The following is a 20,067-nucleotide window of genomic DNA, read 5'->3' as shown; positions in this document are numbered from 1 at the left end:
AGGGGACCAAAGGGCTCTCAAGTCTTTCATCTATAGCCCCTTTACTGAGATATATTTTGTGAAAGATTATAGAAGCAAATATGTTTATCTTACAGTTATGTATCCAAGCAGTGTCATGATTTTATAATGTGATACGTAATTAAGGTTTTTAAGGGGTCAAAAATCCGAAACTTTGATCACTGATATCTCAGAAAGGAAAACTATTTTGAAATGCAGTATAGAAGAAAAGATACTCAAAATGATCTACTAAACAATATGGATTCTTCAAAATTTCGTTAAACGACCCCTATAAGGAGATAAGGGATTGGCCCCTAAAACGCTCTTTCTGAAATATCTCAAGAATGGTAACAAACTTCTATACACTTGTTGAACAAAATATCTTTAAAAGTAAATGACTTTTCATTTGATACGAGGAAAAAGAGGCTGCCCCTCGAATTAGAGATCTAAATGTTTTCAACCAAAGCTCATACATCTAAAACAAAATAGTATCTGGCCCTTAGAATGTAGACCTTTGTCTTATATTTTAAATCACGTTTAGCCGTTAAATAGCAAAACCAAGGTCGTACATGTATTTCATGTTCTAAAACACACGGAAGACCTCCTCGTTGCTCGCAACGAGATCGTGTCTAGTTATTATTATTATTTTTTTCCAAATTTTGTGCACGAGATTTCTCGGAATCTATTCGACCGATCTCAACCATTTTTTCACAGATGTTAGGGCGTGATCTAAACTTAATACATTTTTCTTAATTTTTTCGTAGTCACTTCCGGTACCGAATTGTCGGCCATTTTGTAATTTTTGACGACCCATTTTGTGCAGCTATAAACTCGGAAACCATAAGAGATATGAATATGAAATTTTCCGGATAGGTAGACGATAGTTTGAAGTTGTGCAGCATGTAGTTGTTTAATGCCTGTTGCGCCATTTCTTGGAGCTTGCCTGGGCACGAAAATTGGAAACGAATTTTAATTCAAAATTTTCACACGTTTTGATTTATATCTTTTTATGAGTTGATATTTTGTTAAGACATATATAACAAAAGTGGTATATAATTTAAAGTTCTTTCCAACAAAATCAAGAAAAAGGGGCTGGCCCCTTTATTCAGGGGCCAAGGCACTCTTAAACTCTATTGCAAATAACTTAAAAACGATAAAGATTTTGTAATGCATTATAGAAGTAAAGTTGTTGCTCGTACCAATATCTATTAGAAAAAATCATTGCCACGCCCATTTATTACGCAATTAGGGATTTTTAGGGGCCAGAGTACTTAAACTTTGACGCAATATAACTAGAGAAGTATACATATTTTGTTAGACATCATAGAAGAGAAAATGTTTGAATTTATGATTTAAATCGATTCCACTTATCAAAACACGAATTTCCGTCCCCATTAAGGATCTAGAGGGCTGGCCCCTTAAATATTCAAACATTTGTATCTCAAAAATGAACAACAATTTTAAATAGATGTCAGAACAAAAAATGTTAGAATTTGTGAGACCTTTCGATTGAATTTAAGAAAAAGGGGCTGGCCCCTTAGATTAGGGGCCAAGACACTCGTAAACTCTATTACAGATATCTTAAAAACGATAAAGATTTTGTAATGCATTATAGAAGCAAAGTTGTTGATCGTAACAATATCTATCAGGAAAAATCATTGCCACGCCCATTTGTTACGTAATTAGGGATTTTTAGGGGCCAGAGTACTTAAACTATGACGCAATATATCTAGAGAAGGAGACATATTTTGTTAAGCATCGTAGAAGAGAAAATGCTTGCATTGATAATTCTCATCGATTCCGTCGATCAAAATATCAATGTCTGTCCCCTTTAAGGATCTAGAGGACTGGCCCCTAAAATATTCAAACATTTGTATCTCAAAAATGATAAACAATTTTAAATAGATGTAAAAGCAAAAAATGTTAGACTTTGTGAGACCTTTCGATTGAATTCAAGAAAAAGGGGCTGACCCCTTAAATTAGGGGCCAAGAGACTCGTAAACTCTATTACAGATAACTTAAAAATGATAAAGATTTTGTAATGCATTATAGAAGCAAAGTTGTTGATCGCTACAATATCTATCAGGAAAAATCATTGCCACGCCAATTTGTTATGTAATTAGGGATTTTTAAGGGGCCAAAGTAATTAAACTTTGACGCAATAAATCTAAAAAAGGAGACATATTTTGTTAAGCATCGTCAGAAAGAAAATGTTTGCATTGATCAATTCAATCGATTCCATTAATCAAAACACCAATGTCTGTCCCCATTAAGGATCTAGATGGCTGGCCCCTAAAATATTCAATCATTTGTATCCAAAAAATGAACAACAATTCTAGATAAGTGTAAGAACAAAAAATGTTAGATGTCGTGGGCCCTTTTTAATGAACTCAAGAAAAAAGGGCTGGCCCCTTAAATTAGGGGCCAAGACACTCGTAAAGTCTTTTATACATACCTTAAAAACGATCAAGATTTTGTAATGCATTATAGAAACAAAGTTGTTGGTCGTAACAATATCAGTTTGTAAAACTCATTTCCAAACCAATTGATGACGTAATTAGAGATTTTAGGGGACTAAAATCTTAAACCTTAAATATGCTGTATGTGAAAAAGCAAAACTCTTTGTTAAGCATTTCAAGGGATATTGACAATGGTATGCATTTTCTGAGAGGGAGTGGTTAAGAGGGGAATTCTAAATTTTCATTGATATTTTAATCTTATCGTTTAAAAATTGAACGGAAGACCTACTCGTTACTCGTAACGAGATCGTATCTAGTTGTTATTACTATTTCATATTTTACAATTTACAGCATTTCAGAAAGAGTTCTAAGTATACAGTACTAGTAATCAAAATTGACAGTTTGTGCTTGCTGATTTACAAGGAAAAAGCTTGCAAGCGATGACCTTAAAAATAAAATTAGGCCTTCATTTGTGACATTGTCTTCTATCAATTTACATTTCATTTTGTATTTAAAAATTTTACATGCAATGAAGGATATTACATTGTTTAAAACTACATTGCTTTGGTTTCCATTATAAATAAAACCCAAAACAAGATGTTTCCAAGCAATATTAATTTTAAGTATAGCAGAAACCTTTTTCCAGATGTTTTTTACAAGTATACAGTCGAAAACCATATGTTTTGTATTATCAATTTCTCGACAATACGTACAAAATTTATCAATATTTTTATTCCATTTGCTAAGGTATAGATTATTTGGCAACAGATTGTGCAATAATTTAAAATTAAATTCAGCAATGCTTTTATCATTAATTTTAACAATTTTTTCATCATATATTTTTCGCCAACACAATGAGTTTATGTCGCTAAATTCATTTTTCCATTTACTCTCCATGATAGGTTTTTTGGATTTGTCATCAAGTAGTATTTTATAGAAGAAGCCAGATTTCGTTTTACCGATATCTTTTATTTCTCCTTGTAATTTAAAATGAAATTCATTTTTGATATTTATATATCTCCTCCTGCTTGTATCATTATGTATTTTAGAGTGAAAAACGTTTTTTAGTGTTAGATATTCACAAAGATAATTTCTTTTCGATTTTAATATAGTAGCTATTTCATTGAGCGATTTAAAACCATTATCATTCACAAGGTCTTTCACATAATGAAAGCCGCTTTCGAACCAGTTCTGAAAATATAAAACTTTTCCCTTGTATTTAAAATTTACGTTAAACCAAATATTCCTTCCACAGTATCAATGCTTTTTGGAGTTTTGCATTCATTAAATGCAGTAAGTACCTCTTTGTAGAATCCAGTGTCTTGTTATAACAAGCTATTTATAAATATCTTGTAATTTTGTTGTAACAAGATTATTATCTTGTTATAATATGATACTAACTAGTTATATCATTTTAAAGTAATTTTTAAAACATTTTTTACAATGAGCCTGTATAATTTGTACATGTTTTTAGTGATCATCATTGTTAATCTTTCATGACAACATTTTGAATATATCATGAATTACATGTAACCTGTTTGTTAGCAGAACACTCTTATTTGAAACAACATGATAGACATTTATAATTAGTTATAGAGGGTTTTTTCTATTATAATTTATACACTTTTCATGATGCGAGTGACATAGTGAACTGGCGACTTCACTTTACCTGTATACATAGAAGAATAATCTAAGTGTGACCTGAGTACACTCTGGTTAAACCGGGTCCGTAGGACATCTGTCATTTTAACGATAGAGAATTCTATCTACTGTATACATAACGTTAAAATTTTGAGAAATACGACAGTCATCACAATCTGATCCTATCATAATTAGCAGCTGATTAGTGGATTGTACACTTGTTAACTTACTGTTCTGTCTGCAAAAATAAAGCAATTACATTTTTACATTTAAAATGTAAAACTACACGTACCTTGTAAATCGTGATGTCACACATGTTTGCTGTAACGCCTTTTTGTTGACATATATTCTTTTACCTCCATCGCTAAAGAGCTGTTTTCGCGGGAAATGAAACATGGGAAAATGACAACAAACAGTGGAAGACCTAGAAGGAAATGCGTTTCAGTTTCATTTGTCGGCGACGATGATGTTATTGGCCACATTGTTGACGTCAACAAGAAATATGGTATGTATGCTTCTTAGGAAATCTGTAGACGGCACAATTTTCAAATTATAATTAGTGCGAATTTTCTCGTACATGTATTTTACACGAGATTGTTAAAATAATAAGGAATTATTTTTTATGTATTAATGGGTGATCAAATACGGTCGTGGAGATCAAAACAAATCATGACAAAAGGTTTTTAACTCTGAATTCCATGGTACCCTTCCTGTATGCAAATCGGGTGTTTTAACTGAGAAATCTTGGAAAATTTTCATACTTTTGAATGAACCTTGAAGTATTTATAAATATCGTCTATTTAGGCAAAATGTGAATCAAGGATATCTTGCGACAGAGTATAGAAAAGTGGACTCTAATATAAATCAATTTGTATTTACAATGACCCAAACATACATTTGTATGTACTCTACAGATACAAAAAGGTACCACTGATTATCGTTAAGAGATATCAATTAACAAAATAGATAGGTAACATGTTGATGTTACCACTTAATATTAATTCATATCAATTTTGATTTGCAATGCTTGAGAACACATGCAAATAATGTTAATGACATTGAAAAAGTTTATAACATTTTGCATTATTACATTTTTAATTGATCTCGATGCAAATATAATAGTGCAAAATGTAATAACATTGAAAAGTGGAGTCTAATATTACTCAATTTGTAATTATAGTCTCCCATAATATTATGTTGCAAGGCACGTATTGACAATACAAGACACATTTGGTCTTTGAAAAAGCATATTGACTTTTATTGCATCCATATTCATAATACTATGTACCAGGTACTTATTTTGAGTATGTATTTCTAAATGTTTTTGAGAGATGAGAGAGAAACGAAAACTGACGTTGAAAATGCATCCAGCCATTAGGGACTGGACTTTTGAAGCATTGTAAAAAAACGTTAATTGTTTTTGAATGGTAGCTATAAAATTGTAAAGTTAATGATAAATTGTAAACCAACTTTTATTTGCGATGACTTTATTTCGCAATTTACTTCCTGAAAACTGGTTCCCGATGACTAATTTTCATTGAAATTCAGACCCGTACTGTTATAACAACCATATGAAAGGGATTGGTTCGTGGGGAGAAAAATTAGTGACGATGATGCTCGTGAACCTTTCGAAAATTTCTCGCTCGCTGGTTTACAGTACATACCTGTCTTGTTTCATTGATAATGGATTCTACAGCTTTGATAAAAAAACTTGAACAGCATTTTCAACATGCATATTATACAAGTTTTGGAAGGACTGTCTGAATGTTTGACAAAATCAGTATGGTTCAAATAAGGTAATCCCAATTGAATCAAAAATCTTAAATATTTCGGAGATCCAGAACTCACAATTTGATTCAGAATTTATTCTTGATTATGTTTTTCATATTTTCAAAGGTTAATTTCCAAATATAAGAGTTAATCCTGATCTTTGCATGGTAAAACCTTGAATATCTGAACTTTCTATAAACAGGCAGCAATCATGAATGAAAAGGTGTTCATGTTGCTGGAATGAAGACATTATGATGAAAATTAATCATAGCAAATAAAATGTTTTCCACTTAAATCTTGATTTTTGAATTGCACATGTACATTTACATGCAATTGAGTTTTGAATTTGCATGCAGTAATCAATTTGATATTTACGATAATCAGGATTCATTTGACATGAATGAAATAGACACTGGCATTTCCTGGAGTTGTTTTCTCTTTTTATTGCAGAGAGCAGGAAACAGAAAAAAAGATTGTCATTGCAACATACCAGAAAGAACCAGTTAAAATACACAGAGGATATAGAAATCATAGAGCAAAGTGACAGTGATGAAGAAAATTTTCAACCTTCAGGTAACTCAGAAATAAGGAAATTAAATTATAATTTCACTACAATACATTATTATCTATTAAAAAATCTTTGTTCAAATTAATTTTTTTTTTTTGGTTATTCTGTCAAAGTAGTATATTTCTTAGAAAACAATTGGTAATTTGTATTATAGACACTTGAAAGTAGAAAAACCAGTTGAAAGCTATCTGTAATAATTAAACTTTATTTTATTGATAATGACACAAAGCAGAACTATTTCAAAAGCTAAATTCTAGTGCAGTACTTGTACCTCTACTTAAAGTCTTTGAAGAGCAAGGAGATGGCCAGGTTGCAGGAAGTGACGTGTTTCAGTTCAAAACAGCGAAAAAATCAGGAAGCATGGCACTTAAAGGTAAATAAAAGTCAAGCAATTTCAGGGTCTTAACTGTTCCATCCTAATGTCATTTTAATTATTCTTTCAGTATCTGCTGAAATTTTGGTGAATAATTATTTGGATTTTGTACTGAATATGAAATAAAAGCATTTGTGAAGATTCACTTTTGAATTTCTTTTAGCTTCCGAGGCAAGGACCCCCAAAACTCCAAAATCTATTTTAAAGAACAGCAATTCTGTGTCTTCCGGGAAGAGAAAAACAGAAAATGTGACCCCAAGGAAAGGTTAGATAAAATTTCATTCAGATAATTTATCAATTATAATTAAATTATGAAATATGAATGCACTAATTAAAATTCCAAGAAACAGATGGGCAAAACATTTTGTGACACTAGTACTGTGTTGATCATTTGCTGTGAATGTGAATGCTAGTAGTCATCGCAGGTATCTTTTTAAGCAAATTATTTTGCCTTTGTTTGTTATTAAATAATATTTATATAATAAATATTATACTTTGTCCCAAGTTATTGCTTCCATCGCTTTTTGATGATTTTTAATAAAAATACACTTACCTGTGAAAGAAATACATTTGAAATTGTTAAAAGGGAATATATCCAAAATATCCTCATTGAACAATTGTCCCTTTCCACTCAGAAAAATTCACAGGAACGAAAACAGATTCCTTATGGAGATTTATAATAGGGAATGTTTACATCTTTTCTCCATTCGGAATACACTCGGAATACATCGCGCAATTTTTTTAACGTTATCATCCGGGATTATTAATGGCTGTTGCAATGCAAAATCTCCGTAGACTTTCAATTTCAGTGTGTGTATTGAAACCTGAAGCGGTAGAGGGGGCGTTTCAAAACAGATAATCTGGACATTTTTTATATTAGTGGATGAACGTAGTTTGAGCACAAAGGTATTTACCATTATTGAAATATCAAGCAAAAAGTGGTGGAAGCTAAAACTCGGGACAGAGTATAGTTACTAGGCATTTTGGGATATATGTAACTAATTTCTTGTTATCTCTAACTGTAACAGGTGAGGGAACTCCAAAGAAAGGCACACAAGGGAAACTGACAAGGAAAGGGAGAAAACCAGAAGCTACAACTCCATTCAAACTCAGGAAGCGGGCAGAGTGTAAGGTTCTGGCACCACTCATCAGTGGATGTCAACTGTGGCACTGACCATGTCATAAAATAATTTCATATTTAAAAAATTCTCTCTCTCTCTCTCTCTCTCTCTCTCTGACGAAGCAACTGTTTTCAAAAGAAAATGGTTTTGATAAAAAATATGAGTGCATAAAAATTTTACATTATTTTTGATATTCTTTAATGAATGGTGCATGCAGGTATTTAACTTAATTCAACAATAATCATTTAAAACTAGATCTTGATTTTATATTCAGACATTTGTGATGATGTGGATGTGGACTCAGATTCGAGTGATACAGACAGTGAAGAGGGGGAGAGTGACACAGAAACCTCAGCCACCCCAGTCCCCCCCACCACCCCCCGGTCCCGGAGGAAGATCCAGGAGGCTGCCGATATGGTTTCCGAAATTTTTTGTTTGTCTCCTTGTGTTTTAAAATTAATTCTAGATGCAGTAAGCATCCGTGGTTTGTCATTACTATTGTTTTAATTGCCAACTGTGTCTCATGGAAATATATATATATGCATGATGAATATCTATATTCATTTGAACTATTTATGAAAGTTAGGTTTTTGCAGTTTTGATTCTGCCTCCCCCTTCCATTCAATGAAAATGTAATAATACATGAAAATCTTTTAAGTTGATTGTTACTTAAAGGAAGTGAACATGAAAAAAATAATTGTTGCTTAATAAATTATAAAAGCCTTTTGAAACTTAAAAATGAGGTCTGTTACCTATTTGTTTATTTCTATCAAGAGATTTTATCAATTTAACACTCTCAGTGAAAGGTTTATGGAGGTAATCCATTATTCCCCAGCATGCATCTGTTCTCTGACGTAGATAAGCCACATTGCTGCTGGTGACTGGGTCAATGTTGGAACTAGGCCAGTGTTTATGTACAGTGTTGATAAAAGTTGAGGAAAAAATTATGCCTTGATGTGAAGAAAAATTTTGTGTACTGTCATGAGAAGACAAGGATTTAGTACATTTCTATAAATGAACCTCAGATAACTATTTATGATTTGTACAAAAAATGAATATAGATAAATTAATTTGTGAAATATAAGACCATCACATTCCAGATGTTTTTGTACGGAGATGCATGTGGCAGTCAGTGTTTACATAAATAAAATGCTGTTTTATATTAGATTTCAATTTAAATTAATATGAAATTGTAATTCCATTTTCCATGTGGGGTTTCTTACCGTTACTTTTTATTTAAATGCCCTGGAAATTTTTCTGATTTGTTTTTTTTTTATACATAAGATCTTGATGATATGTACGCCGGTTCTGTTTATGCTGTCAGAAGAATAACAGGACTAAGACACTTTTTAAAAGTCAGGATGCTGTGCAATGCACCTTGTGTCCTCATTTATGTAGCACACATAATGTTCAAACTCATAAACAAGAAATTCCCGAGTGCAAGAAAAAATAGGTCACAATAACACTGATCCACGGACATTCCGTTCTAGTTACATGTCACATTAACTGCTGGTGGGAATGCATCATTCTGAGATCCAAAATCTTCCTCCATAAACACTGTTTAAAATGACAACCCTTTACATTCCTTTCAAGTTTCCATTCACATTTTGATGATGGCATTTTATCCCTGTTACTACACGTGTGTAAAAATGCAATGTGTCTCACTGACGGCAGCATCAGTGCTGCCCTCTCTTAGATGCTTAGAGATAACTCAGCAGGGAGGTAATGATTTTAACAATATGGCAGCGCTCATGGATTGCAAGAATTAGTAATTCTAAGTGGTATATCTTTTTACTGAGGAAAGCTCTGTCTAAACGGTTTTCAGATATCATTATACACATCAAACAGACAAATTTGAGCCCTTGATAATTTTTTCATGTTCACTTCCTTTAAGATCTTGAAGGCTAAACCAATCATATTCCATTCTTGTACTTAAACAGCCACATATGGTAGAGGAATATTTTGACCTGCATTCCCAAGGAGGCCTCTCAACAACATCGGACAGGACGCTAGCCAAACTCGGGACAGGCAAAATGGATCAGGAGTCTCTCAATGAACTCCTCAGAAGAGTTCCCAGCAAGCACAGCAGGGAGTGTCAGCAGATGTACGAAGAACACAGAGAGCTATTCCACAAGTGGATGTTTTACATGTGGTATGTGTAATAAAGTTTTTAAGGCCATGCATGCTTAGTATCAATATGTGGTAGTATTAAATAGACTCACTCTCTTATTAGATTTAATTAAGATCGAAAAGGAGGGATGGCTATTTGAATCATGAAATTTTAAAGAATTTTATTGTTTGGAATTACACAATTTTATAATTTACATAATGTTCGCAATTTCTATCCTCTCTATTCATTTCAAGTTGAAAGAAAATATCTGTGAAAAAGGAAGCTGCTCAAAGATATATTTATTCAGTAAACTTTATACTTTAACACAAATTAAGGAGAGCTATTGATGTATGTTTTACTTTGACCCTCTCTGTTTAGTTTAAACAATATTTTATTTCAAATTAAAATAGGATCAGACAGCAGGCATGGCCTATTTTTGTCCTCTCTGTGACCTTGATCATCATATTTTGCTTAAGCTCAGACATTTAATTCTTTTCTTTCTGCAATAGTTAATACAAAATTGATATACCATTCGACTAGGAATTCATGTCCAGTGAACACATTCCACATTATTTTTTGTTTGATAGAATACTATGTTTATATATACTCTCATTCTTTGCAGTAATGGTTACAATATTTTGTTGCATGGTCTTGGCTCCAAGAGAACCCTGCTTGAGGACTTCAGGAGGTCAGAGCTTAAGGACCTGGATCATGTAGTTGTCAACGGTTATTTTCCAAGTTTGACTATTAAACATGTAAGCGTTTATACCCTTACCAACTTGAAATTAAATATGATTTCATAATGTCATTGAATGTCTGTCTTATATATTAAGATGGCTGAGGGTCAACAAATTAGAATTAGAGATACTATTATTTAGTAAAGGAAACTTCATATAATTATGTTACCAGTAGCTGTTAGATTTGAAAGTTTTCCTGTATCTTTATATGACCATCCAGTCCACTCAATGACACACTAGATGTTTCCAAATTTTTGATAAATTTCAATGAAAATTCATTTCTTTTTCATTTGCATCTTAACATGTTTCTGACAAAAAATTCAGGTACATTACCAGGCCATTTTTAGCTCATCTGAGCCAAAGGCTCAAGTGAGCTTTTCTGATCACAATTTGTCCGTTGTCTGTCGTTGTTGTTGTCGTCGTCGTTGTCTTGTAAACTTTTCACATTTTCATCTTCTTCCCAAGAACCACTGGGCAGATTTCAACCAAACTTGGCACAAAGCACCACTAGGTGAAGGGGATTCAAGTTTGTTCAAATGAAGTGCCACGCTTTCTTTAAAGGGGAGATAATTGAGAATTATTGAAAATTTGTTGGTATTTTTCAAAAATCTTCTTCTCAAAAACTATTCGGCCTGAAAAGCTAAAACTTGTATGGATGCATCCTCAGGTAGTGTAGATTCAAGTTTGTTCAAATCATGATCCCCGGGAGTAGGGTGGGGCCACAATTGGGGGATCAAGTTTTACATAGGAATATATAGAGAAAATCTTTAAAAATCTTCTTCTCAAAAACTATTTGGCCAGAAAAGCTCAAATCAAAATGGAAGCATCCTCAGGTAGTGTAGATTCAAGTTTGTTCAAATCATAGTCCCCGGGGGTAGGGAGGGGCCACAATAGGGGGATCAAGTTTTACATAGGAATATATAGAGAAAATCTTTAAAAATCTTCTTCTCAAAAACTATTAGGCCAGAAAAGCTCAAATTTAATTGGAAGCATCCTCAGATAGAGTAGATTCAAGTTTGTTCAAATCATGGTCCCCAGGGGTAGGGTGGGGCCACAATTGGGGGATCAAGTTTTACATAGGAATATATAGAGAAAATCAGGCCAGAAAAGCTCAAATGAAAATGGAAGCATCCTCAGGAAGTGTAGATTCAAGTTTGTTCAAATCATGGTCCCCGGGAGTCGGGAGGGGCCACAAGAGGGGGATCAAGTTGTACATAGGAATATATAGAGAAAATCTTTAAAAATCTTCTGCTCAAAAACTAATAGGCCAGGAAAGCTCAAATTTGATTAAAAGCATCCTCAGATAGAGTAGATTCAAGTTTGTTCAAATCATGGTCCCCAGGGGTAGGGTGGGGCCACAATAGGGGGATCAAGTTTTACATAGGAATATATAGAGAAAATCTTTAAAAATCTTCTTCTCAAAAACTATTAGGCCAGAAAAGCTCAAATCAAAATGGAAGCATCCTCAGGTAGTGTAGATTCAAGTTTGTTCAAATCATGATCCCCGGGAGTAGGGTGGGGCCACAATTGGGGGATCAAGTTTTACATAGGAATATATAGAGAAAATCTTTAAAAATCTTCTTCTCAAAAACTATTAGGCCAGAAAAGCTCAAATGAAAATGGAAGCATCCTCAGGAAGTGTAGATTCAAGTTTGTTCAAATCATGGTCCCCAGGGGTAGGGTGGGGCCACAATAGGGGGATCAAGTTTTACCTAGGAATATATAGAGAAAATCTTTAAAAATCTTCTTCTCAAAAACTATTAGGCCAGGAAAGCTCAAATTTGATTGGAAGCATCCTCAGATAGAGTAGATTCAGGTTTGTTCATATCATGGTTCCCAGGGGTAGGGTGGGGCCACAATAGGGGGATCATGTTTTACATAGGAATATATAGAGAAATTCTTTAAAAATATTCTGGGAAAGTTTTCGGTCCAAAACTCAGTACTTAGTGTGAAAGCACAGGTTATGCAGATTTATGTTTAATGAAACCATGATTCCCTAGAGAAAAGTGGGGGGGGGGGGGGGGGGGGGTATATAGGAATAGAGAAAAATCTTCTTACAGTTACAACAACAAAAGGGGCTTGGTATTTACCAAAAAATAAGAGGGGGATAAAATTGGCAGATTTTCAATTTTTTTTAGCAAGATCTACTGTACTCAGTTGTCCGGATATTTTGATACTGTGATGCTAATTTGATCAGAATTAAGGTAGCTTGCGGGTTTACCTGCTTGTGAGAAAACCTACCTTGAAAATTTGTTCACGTGATCCATAGGTTTTAGAGTTTTATTTTTGATATTTGTTTAAGATTCGTCTGCGCGTTAATAATGTTATCGTGTTTCAAATACAGTGTCATTAATAAAATCAAGCAACGCCATTTCAATGAAATATATAGTAAAATGCACATTTTAACCGAGAAACGCATTACAAAACTATGCTCCAAACTTTTAAACGATTCAGACGAAATTAACCATACTCAACACAAAAACAGAGGAGATAATTATGAATCAATTCATAAAAAATAATCAGTATGTGTTCTCGGCCAATTTTTGGCAAAAAACCTTAAAGATTTAAAAGATTTCTCAAAACCTTATATTTTCATTACAGCGTTAGCCCGACGTCACCATTTCCTTACGTCTGAAAAATGCATTTATTGACAAGACTAGCTGTTTAACACATTTTAGAACATGTAAATGCTAATTAGACATTATTTTGAATTTTTTATCAAATGCAATCAATGTAAGGCTGTAAAGATACAGAAAATTGCTATTTTTGTTTTTATGAAACGCTGAGTCAATCAATGCAAAAATAAAATGCCAGGCAACTACTGACATTATAACTTAGTAATCGAATAAAACAGTTATCTCAAGCCAAAAGAATCTTTAAAAAAATTAATCAGTAGTACAGATTACGGAAGTTATAATTGTAAAAAAAAAAGCGAAGTTAATGCATTCATTCTATTTCAAAACATGCTTTTAAATGGAAGAGTTCCAACGCACACTTATTTTTTATCTTTATAGAACAAAATGTGACAATGTATGTGACATCTTTAAATTTTCAGCACTTCATATTATAAATGTTTGTATAAACAGTCATAAACCGCATTTAAGCTTTTAAAAAAAAATTCTTTTATACTTCTAAATATCTCATTTGTCATTTAAAAAAAATGTAAGAGTTTACTATGACGGTCAACTCTTTACGTCGAATCCTATTGTGACGTCAGCAAACCCGCGAGCTACGTTAAGGCAATTGTTGCTCAGATGAGCGATGTGGCCCCTGGGCCTCTTGTTAGGGTTAGAATATTTTGGATTTTCCTTAACAATGCATGCGAAATCCAATTGAATGATTTTAGATAAAGTCTAAGTAAATATTTTCCTTTGAAACTTTTTATAGAAATTCATCATATTAAATGAAATATAATTTTGGAATTGCGTAGCGAAAATCTTCATATTGTGGAGATAGAAAAAAAATGGAAAATAATAGAGGATAATTCACTTCTTATCATAATAGCAATAACATTAGAAGTATTATTCAATAATAGGGAATTAAAGTAGACTTTTTGTTTTGATTTGGATATTTGATTATATTTTTTCCTTTGATTTCATATTAAGATAAAAATAAAATTGCCCACCTAATTTTTACCATGAAAATAAAAGTATGATATAATATTAAACCTGCACTCCTGAGTCTATAAAAGATTTTCTTCTCTTCAGATTTTGAATACCATAACAGATGAAATCTTGGAAGCTGAGGGCACCTATAAGAGTCCTCTAGACCAAGTGGAGTTCATCAAATCCCAGTTTGAGACAAAAGGTACCCACACAGCTTACATGTAATTTCAGATCTTTTCACTGTTTCAATTGATTAGGAAATTCATAAAGCAAATGATCAGAAAACCTTGTTTATTATGTTCTACCTTCAAAGGAAGCAGAACTTCCCTAGCTTTGTTAGAAACTTAATTTGAGAATGTGCATGCAATGATGAAGATTTTGTCTCTGCTTTTTTGGAAATCAAAGTCTTTTTGATCTGTTTAGATTAGATTAGGGAGATGATAAGGACAGAACTGGTTAAGGTTTACGAATTGTCTAATCCTTTTGGTATGCATCAATAACGTATGTTCCAATAATAGATTACAGAGACTTCTTTCTGGTTGTACACAACATTGACGGAGTGATGCTACGGCCAGAAAAGATTCAGAACATCCTGAGTCTGTTGAGTCAGATCAGGGGCTTCCATATTGTGGCTTCCATTGACCACATCAACGCACCACTCAGTAAGTCTAAATGTCGAAATCTTTACAAAACAATGTTTCATTAAAACATCAACATGCCACAAAGAAAGCCCAGATGTGGGATCATGACAATACAGTATTACGGTTATAGCGAACACGCTTATAATGAATTGACGCTTACAGCGAAGTGAATTTCATTCCCCAAGTCTCTATTTCATGTTGTAAACTTGACAGATATAACGAATTACGCTTCTAACGAAGTTAAATTGCCTGTCCCTGGCACTTCATTATAAGCGTGTTTTACTGTACAATGTTTCATTAAGAGTTGAAAACATTAATGCATTGCACTATGGAATGCTGTAATGTGCTTCCTTATGTAATGTATGGGTGAAGAACATGTCTTTGTGCATCTAAAATTTAATCATGGCTACATGTTTTAATTATAACCTATACCATACAATATATTGAAGATAAAGAGTTCATTTTGGTTTAAATGAAAAATTATGTCTTGATGTCAAGGTAAATAAAGGTTAATTGTTATTGATAAAAAGGTCAAAGGTCAGATTTCTTGCACAGACCTTTGTCATCATAAGGATCGTTGTATTTAATGAACACAAATCATTTCTTCTTATGTAGTATGGGACCAGACGAAGTGCAGCCGCTATCGGTGGTTATGGTACGATGTGACCACATACCTGCCATATACTGACGAGACTTCCTACGAGAACTCGCTGCTGGTACAGCAGACTGGGTCACTAGCCCTCAGCTCCATGTCGCATGTGATGAAGAGCCTGACCACCAATGCCAAACAGATATTCTTGTTGCTTGCCAAGCATCAACTGGAAAATAAGGACAGCAGTACTTACTTGGGTGAGAAATGTGTTTACTGCCAATGTTTACTGTGTTTATCGTCAACATATTGTCTTCTATATACCATCAATTAATCGCTCATCAACCGTGTGTTTTGTCACCCTCCAAAATAAAGACACATTTACATGAATACAGTTTCCTTTTCACTGGCCAGTACACTAATGGCCAGCAATGTGTTATAATAGTAATATAATAGTAGTAATAGCCAGCTAGCTTAGAGTACCAAATGAGATATTCATAAATTCTTTACCAACTTGTTTGGTACTCTTTGTATAAACTAGTACATGAATCCACAGCTCATCACTATAATCTTAGTCTTCTTTTAGGGGATCATATACTCATAATTCCTCCCTTGCTCTCCCTTCACCCCCCCCCCCCCCTCCCCCCACACACGCACACTTGCATCTTCCAAAAAATGTGTAATAGTACCAATATTACAGACAGAATATTGACCTAAAAAACAGTGATGCCTTTATGATCATTTTTCTTGGTGTCCAGCAAACTTATCAGTTAGAAGTTAGAAGTTGTATGCAACTGCAGAAATTGTAAACACAGAATTTAATTTGATATTTTTAAAAGATTAAAACAGCTAAAATTTCAATATGCCGAAAATACCCTACATGTATATATGGTGATCTGTCTTCTTTGAAATTTAATGTAATATTCATGTTGAACTCAGTATACATGTTAATGTAACTGTATTAAAAAAATATTAACAACAAAAACAGGCTCTTCATCAAAATGATCGCAGAATTGTTTTCATAAAGGAAATTTTTTTATTAAGTACATGTACATGCATTTATGAATGAGTTATCTATGGTACTACATGTATAGCAAAATCCCATGAATCAGTCCAATGCTTATTTGCATTTTTTGATAAGATGAGCTAAAATCTTCTGTTTTCTTTTTTGTTTTATAAAAAATAGATCGATTTATTCTTGTAGGTATGTCTTTACAAGATCTGTATCAAAGATGCCGAGAAGCTTTCCTGGTCAATAGTGACTTAACACTGCGTGCTCAATTAACGGAGTTCAGGGACCACAAGCTAATCAAGTCTAAAAAGGTGATTATATGAATTTTAATCATTAATTTATATTAATTTTAATTGCTAATCTTATTGACTTCTGTCCGGAAGTTGTGCGAAAATAAACCAAGTTCTTTCTTTCAGATATAATATTACTGTGATAATAATGTAAGATGATGTATATGAAAAGGTCACTGCTACAATATACTTGAAGATGGTTTTAATATGAAATGTTATTGCCAGAAGATTAAATTGATTCATAGTACTTCCTTGTAATGAAATATTGAGGCATAGAATTTATAACAATACCCTTGTAGGAAATGGCAGAGGCAAAAAAAAATTGTGCTGGAAAAATCTATTCACTGAAGTACTGGGGTACCAGTACATGTACATATCAATGCGGGTACTTCTGATTTCTAAGCAGAAGTAAAATAATTTTGTGAGGAAATTATAATGTGCTGACATAACGATTTGATAACTATTGTATGTAAGCTTTTAAAGGAATGATTATCAGAAATTGTTATTTCATTAAATATTTGAACTTGGAAGATATTTTAAGTAAATAATAAAGCAACTAATTACAATGTTTGTCTAGAAACTTGGACCAATAAATTTCATTGATAATTAGTTTCTACCCCATTATTACATATTTAAAAAAAAAAAAAACCAAAGACCGGACTTAACAAAAAAAGGCATAATTTGAAGAAAAAAAAATGTACAAATATATTTCATTAATAATGAATCTATCTAATAAGTTGACCCAGTTTTAGCTTACATGCATGGCACAAGCTTATATGTCCGGAGTAGACTTTTGACATATTTTAGTTTCCAGTTTGTCCTAATAAAACACCTCTCTTTCCCCTTCCCAGAGATGATGATTTTGAAAAAGAGATAAGAAAATGAATGTTTCAAAACATGAATTTTATTGAAACTTTTTCATGTATATCAAATAATAGCTGATTTCAGTTCATTCAAAGCATACAGAAAGTGAATGGTCAGAGAGTGTGTGTGTGTGTTGGGGGGTAGGGGTGGGGGTTAAAATATGTATTTATGAATTTGATTAGGAAGCAACCTTGCATAAATGTGCTTACAAAGCATGCTGTGTGTGCTTATATATATACAGTACATACATGTATTTATTAAATGTTCACATTTTCGGGGGATATGATTTTGCAGAGTTAAAAGTTTGGCATTTTTTTTAAAAATGGATCGACATTAAAACTGTGTTGAAAGATTTCAGGATTATTTCTTGGAGATTGTCATTTGTAAAATCAAGATGGAATATTAATGCATAAAATATATTTGTTCATTTACCAAAGGATCTAAAATTAAGGGGTCAAGATAACAGTTCACATATTTTTTATTAGATAGAGACATGTTTTGAAAGTTATACAGTAAAACACAGTTATAACAAACATGATTATAATTTCCCTGGTGACTTTCTTACATGTTGTAAACTTGAGGGATATAACGAATTACACTCTTAACGAAGTAAAATCGCCCGTCCCTGGCACTTCGTTATAAGCGTTTTTTACTGTATGTCAAAAAGTGTAGATAGTGATTTCTGGTACAAGTACAATGTATTTGTACAGTTGTAAGCTAGGGTTTAAAAAAATCTATATATTTTTTTAACATGACCCTTAAATGGTATGAGGAATCTGTGGTCAACATTTGTGTAAATCCATATTCAAATACTTCTATTGAAATAAAGATGGATTTTAGTAAAACTAAATTGATTATCAGGTAGTACTATGAATAAAAAAATAATAAAAATTTGTCCTGCTCGTATTTATAATGGATGTTGATTAAGAATACAAGGTGCAGAAACGAGATGATCAAAGCTTTTACTGGTGTTTTCCAATCAGAGTATCTTCTATAGACTACTAATGTAGCATAATAATGGATAGATAATTGATGTATCCAACTCAGTATCTCATCATTTGGGACCATTCATATGTAGCACTTCCATGATTTTTTCATATTAATGGTGTTAAACACAAATTGAATGTAGAATATAGATATACCATTCTTCATTCTAGTAATGAAAGCAAAATACTTGAATTTGAAAAGGAAAGAAAAAGCATGCTGGGGACTTCGACATTATTTTTTTTTCAGAGATTAAAGGTTTGAATGTTTTAAAGCTTCTGTTTACTGTTAATCTGTATTGATTTTTTTTTTTGCAGGGTTTCGAGGGAATTGAATACTTGGTAATCCCAGTTGACAATGCTACACTTACCGAGTTTACTGAGCAACATGAAAGCAGTGTGTGAGAGGACGCAATTGGACGAAGGTTCATGGAATTAAGATATATGGCTGATATATCCAACAAAGGACGCAATTTGAAATTTTGAGAGAGAAAAAAATCTATTAACGACACGATGTACTCTTGCAACTGATTGTATTTATTTATTAATTGATTTGATATGCAAATAAAAGTTTATTTTGACAGCAAAAATTCCTTTATTTTATACTATACATAAAGATTAGTTATGAAACTTTTTCTTTTGTTTTTCTGTCGCAAACAGTGGGCTTTGTCTTTGGCAAATCAAAGTATTAGGTCTGCCTGGACATAGACAATTTGAAACAAAAGTTTTCTGATGATTTGCAATTCCTCTGTACCTGTAGTTGTCTTAAACCAAACATACAGGTGATGAAATCCATTTTCATTGATATCACGCAAATTAAAAAAAAATCAATACTTGACATAAATTTCAACCCTAAAAAGTATTTGTTTTAATTTTAGGAATTTTCTCGTGTTTTATTTTGTGGAAAAGTAGAGTGGTTGGGAGGAGGGAGTTTGTTGTGTAATGTGATTTACCATATGCATTTCGCACCCAAGTGACTTTTCATGATGGTTGAGAAATGGTTGGAATTATTATTTCTTGGAAAAAAATGTGTTCAAAGTCAAACTTTTCCAGAATTTTTCATGCATGTGCATGTATTTTGTACTTTCTTATAATGCAATGAAAGAGAAAGCTAAGTTATGCGTTCTAGGCCGGAAAGAAAGGAAAGGGTTTACCTATCGATTTGTTATGCACAGGATCGAAAACGTTGATAATATTAATAGTACATCACGAACCAAATGCATTTTGCTAAATTTTTATTACTCTAGTTATGCATTTATTACTTACTAGATTGAAATTCTTCTGAAACAGTTTCCGTTTTATAGTCA

At 32.7% G+C, this 20,067-nt stretch overlaps 2 protein-coding genes across 3 annotated transcripts in view; one reads left to right on the top strand and one right to left on the bottom strand.

The window, feature by feature from the left end:
* Nucleotides 1-4,511, bottom strand: part of LOC105325377 (thiamin pyrophosphokinase 1) — a 25,617-nt gene extending 21,106 nt beyond the window's left edge. The window contains exon 1 of one of the 2 annotated variants that reach the window (XM_011424901.4): nt 4,390-4,511. The gene's annotated coding sequence lies outside the window, so the exon portion shown is untranslated. Of the gene's footprint in view, nt 1-4,125; nt 4,224-4,389 lie in introns of those variants that run through there. The other variant, XM_066079109.1, reaches the window with a different exon arrangement.
* LOC105325419 (origin recognition complex subunit 2) lies at nt 4,466-19,390 on the top strand. The gene is made up of 13 exons (XM_034481780.2): nt 4,466-4,602; nt 6,318-6,440; nt 6,719-6,808; nt 6,972-7,073; nt 7,837-7,935; nt 8,204-8,346; nt 9,870-10,081; nt 10,662-10,794; nt 14,484-14,583; nt 14,900-15,043; nt 15,638-15,871; nt 16,816-16,934; nt 19,079-19,390. The coding sequence occupies exons 1-13, from the start codon at nt 4,485-4,487 to the stop codon at nt 19,163-19,165; spliced, it is 1,704 nt and encodes a 567-aa protein (XP_034337671.2). The 5' UTR covers nt 4,466-4,484; the 3' UTR covers nt 19,166-19,390.
* Nucleotides 19,391-20,067: the final 677 nt, after the last annotated feature.

Source organism: Magallana gigas, chromosome 3 (genome assembly GCF_963853765.1).
Source record: "Magallana gigas chromosome 3, xbMagGiga1.1, whole genome shotgun sequence".
NCBI classification, from domain to species: Eukaryota; Metazoa; Mollusca; class Bivalvia; order Ostreida; family Ostreidae; genus Magallana; species Magallana gigas.
The sequence above is the reverse complement of the archived record's forward strand: the minus strand, read 5'-3'. Positions and strand labels throughout refer to the sequence as shown.

Excerpts from the sequence above, each read along its gene's own strand:
- LOC105325419 (XM_034481780.2), top strand. The coding sequence starts at position 4,485 with ATGAAACATGGGAAAATGACAACAAACAGTGGAAGACCTAGAAGGAAA. Across the intron at positions 10,795-14,483 it reads CAAGTTTGACTATTAAACAT|ATTTTGAATACCATAACAGA; the intron begins GTAAGCGTTTAT and ends TCTTCTCTTCAG. Across the intron at positions 16,935-19,078 it reads AGCTAATCAAGTCTAAAAAG|GGTTTCGAGGGAATTGAATA; the intron begins GTGATTATATGA and ends TTTTTTTTGCAG.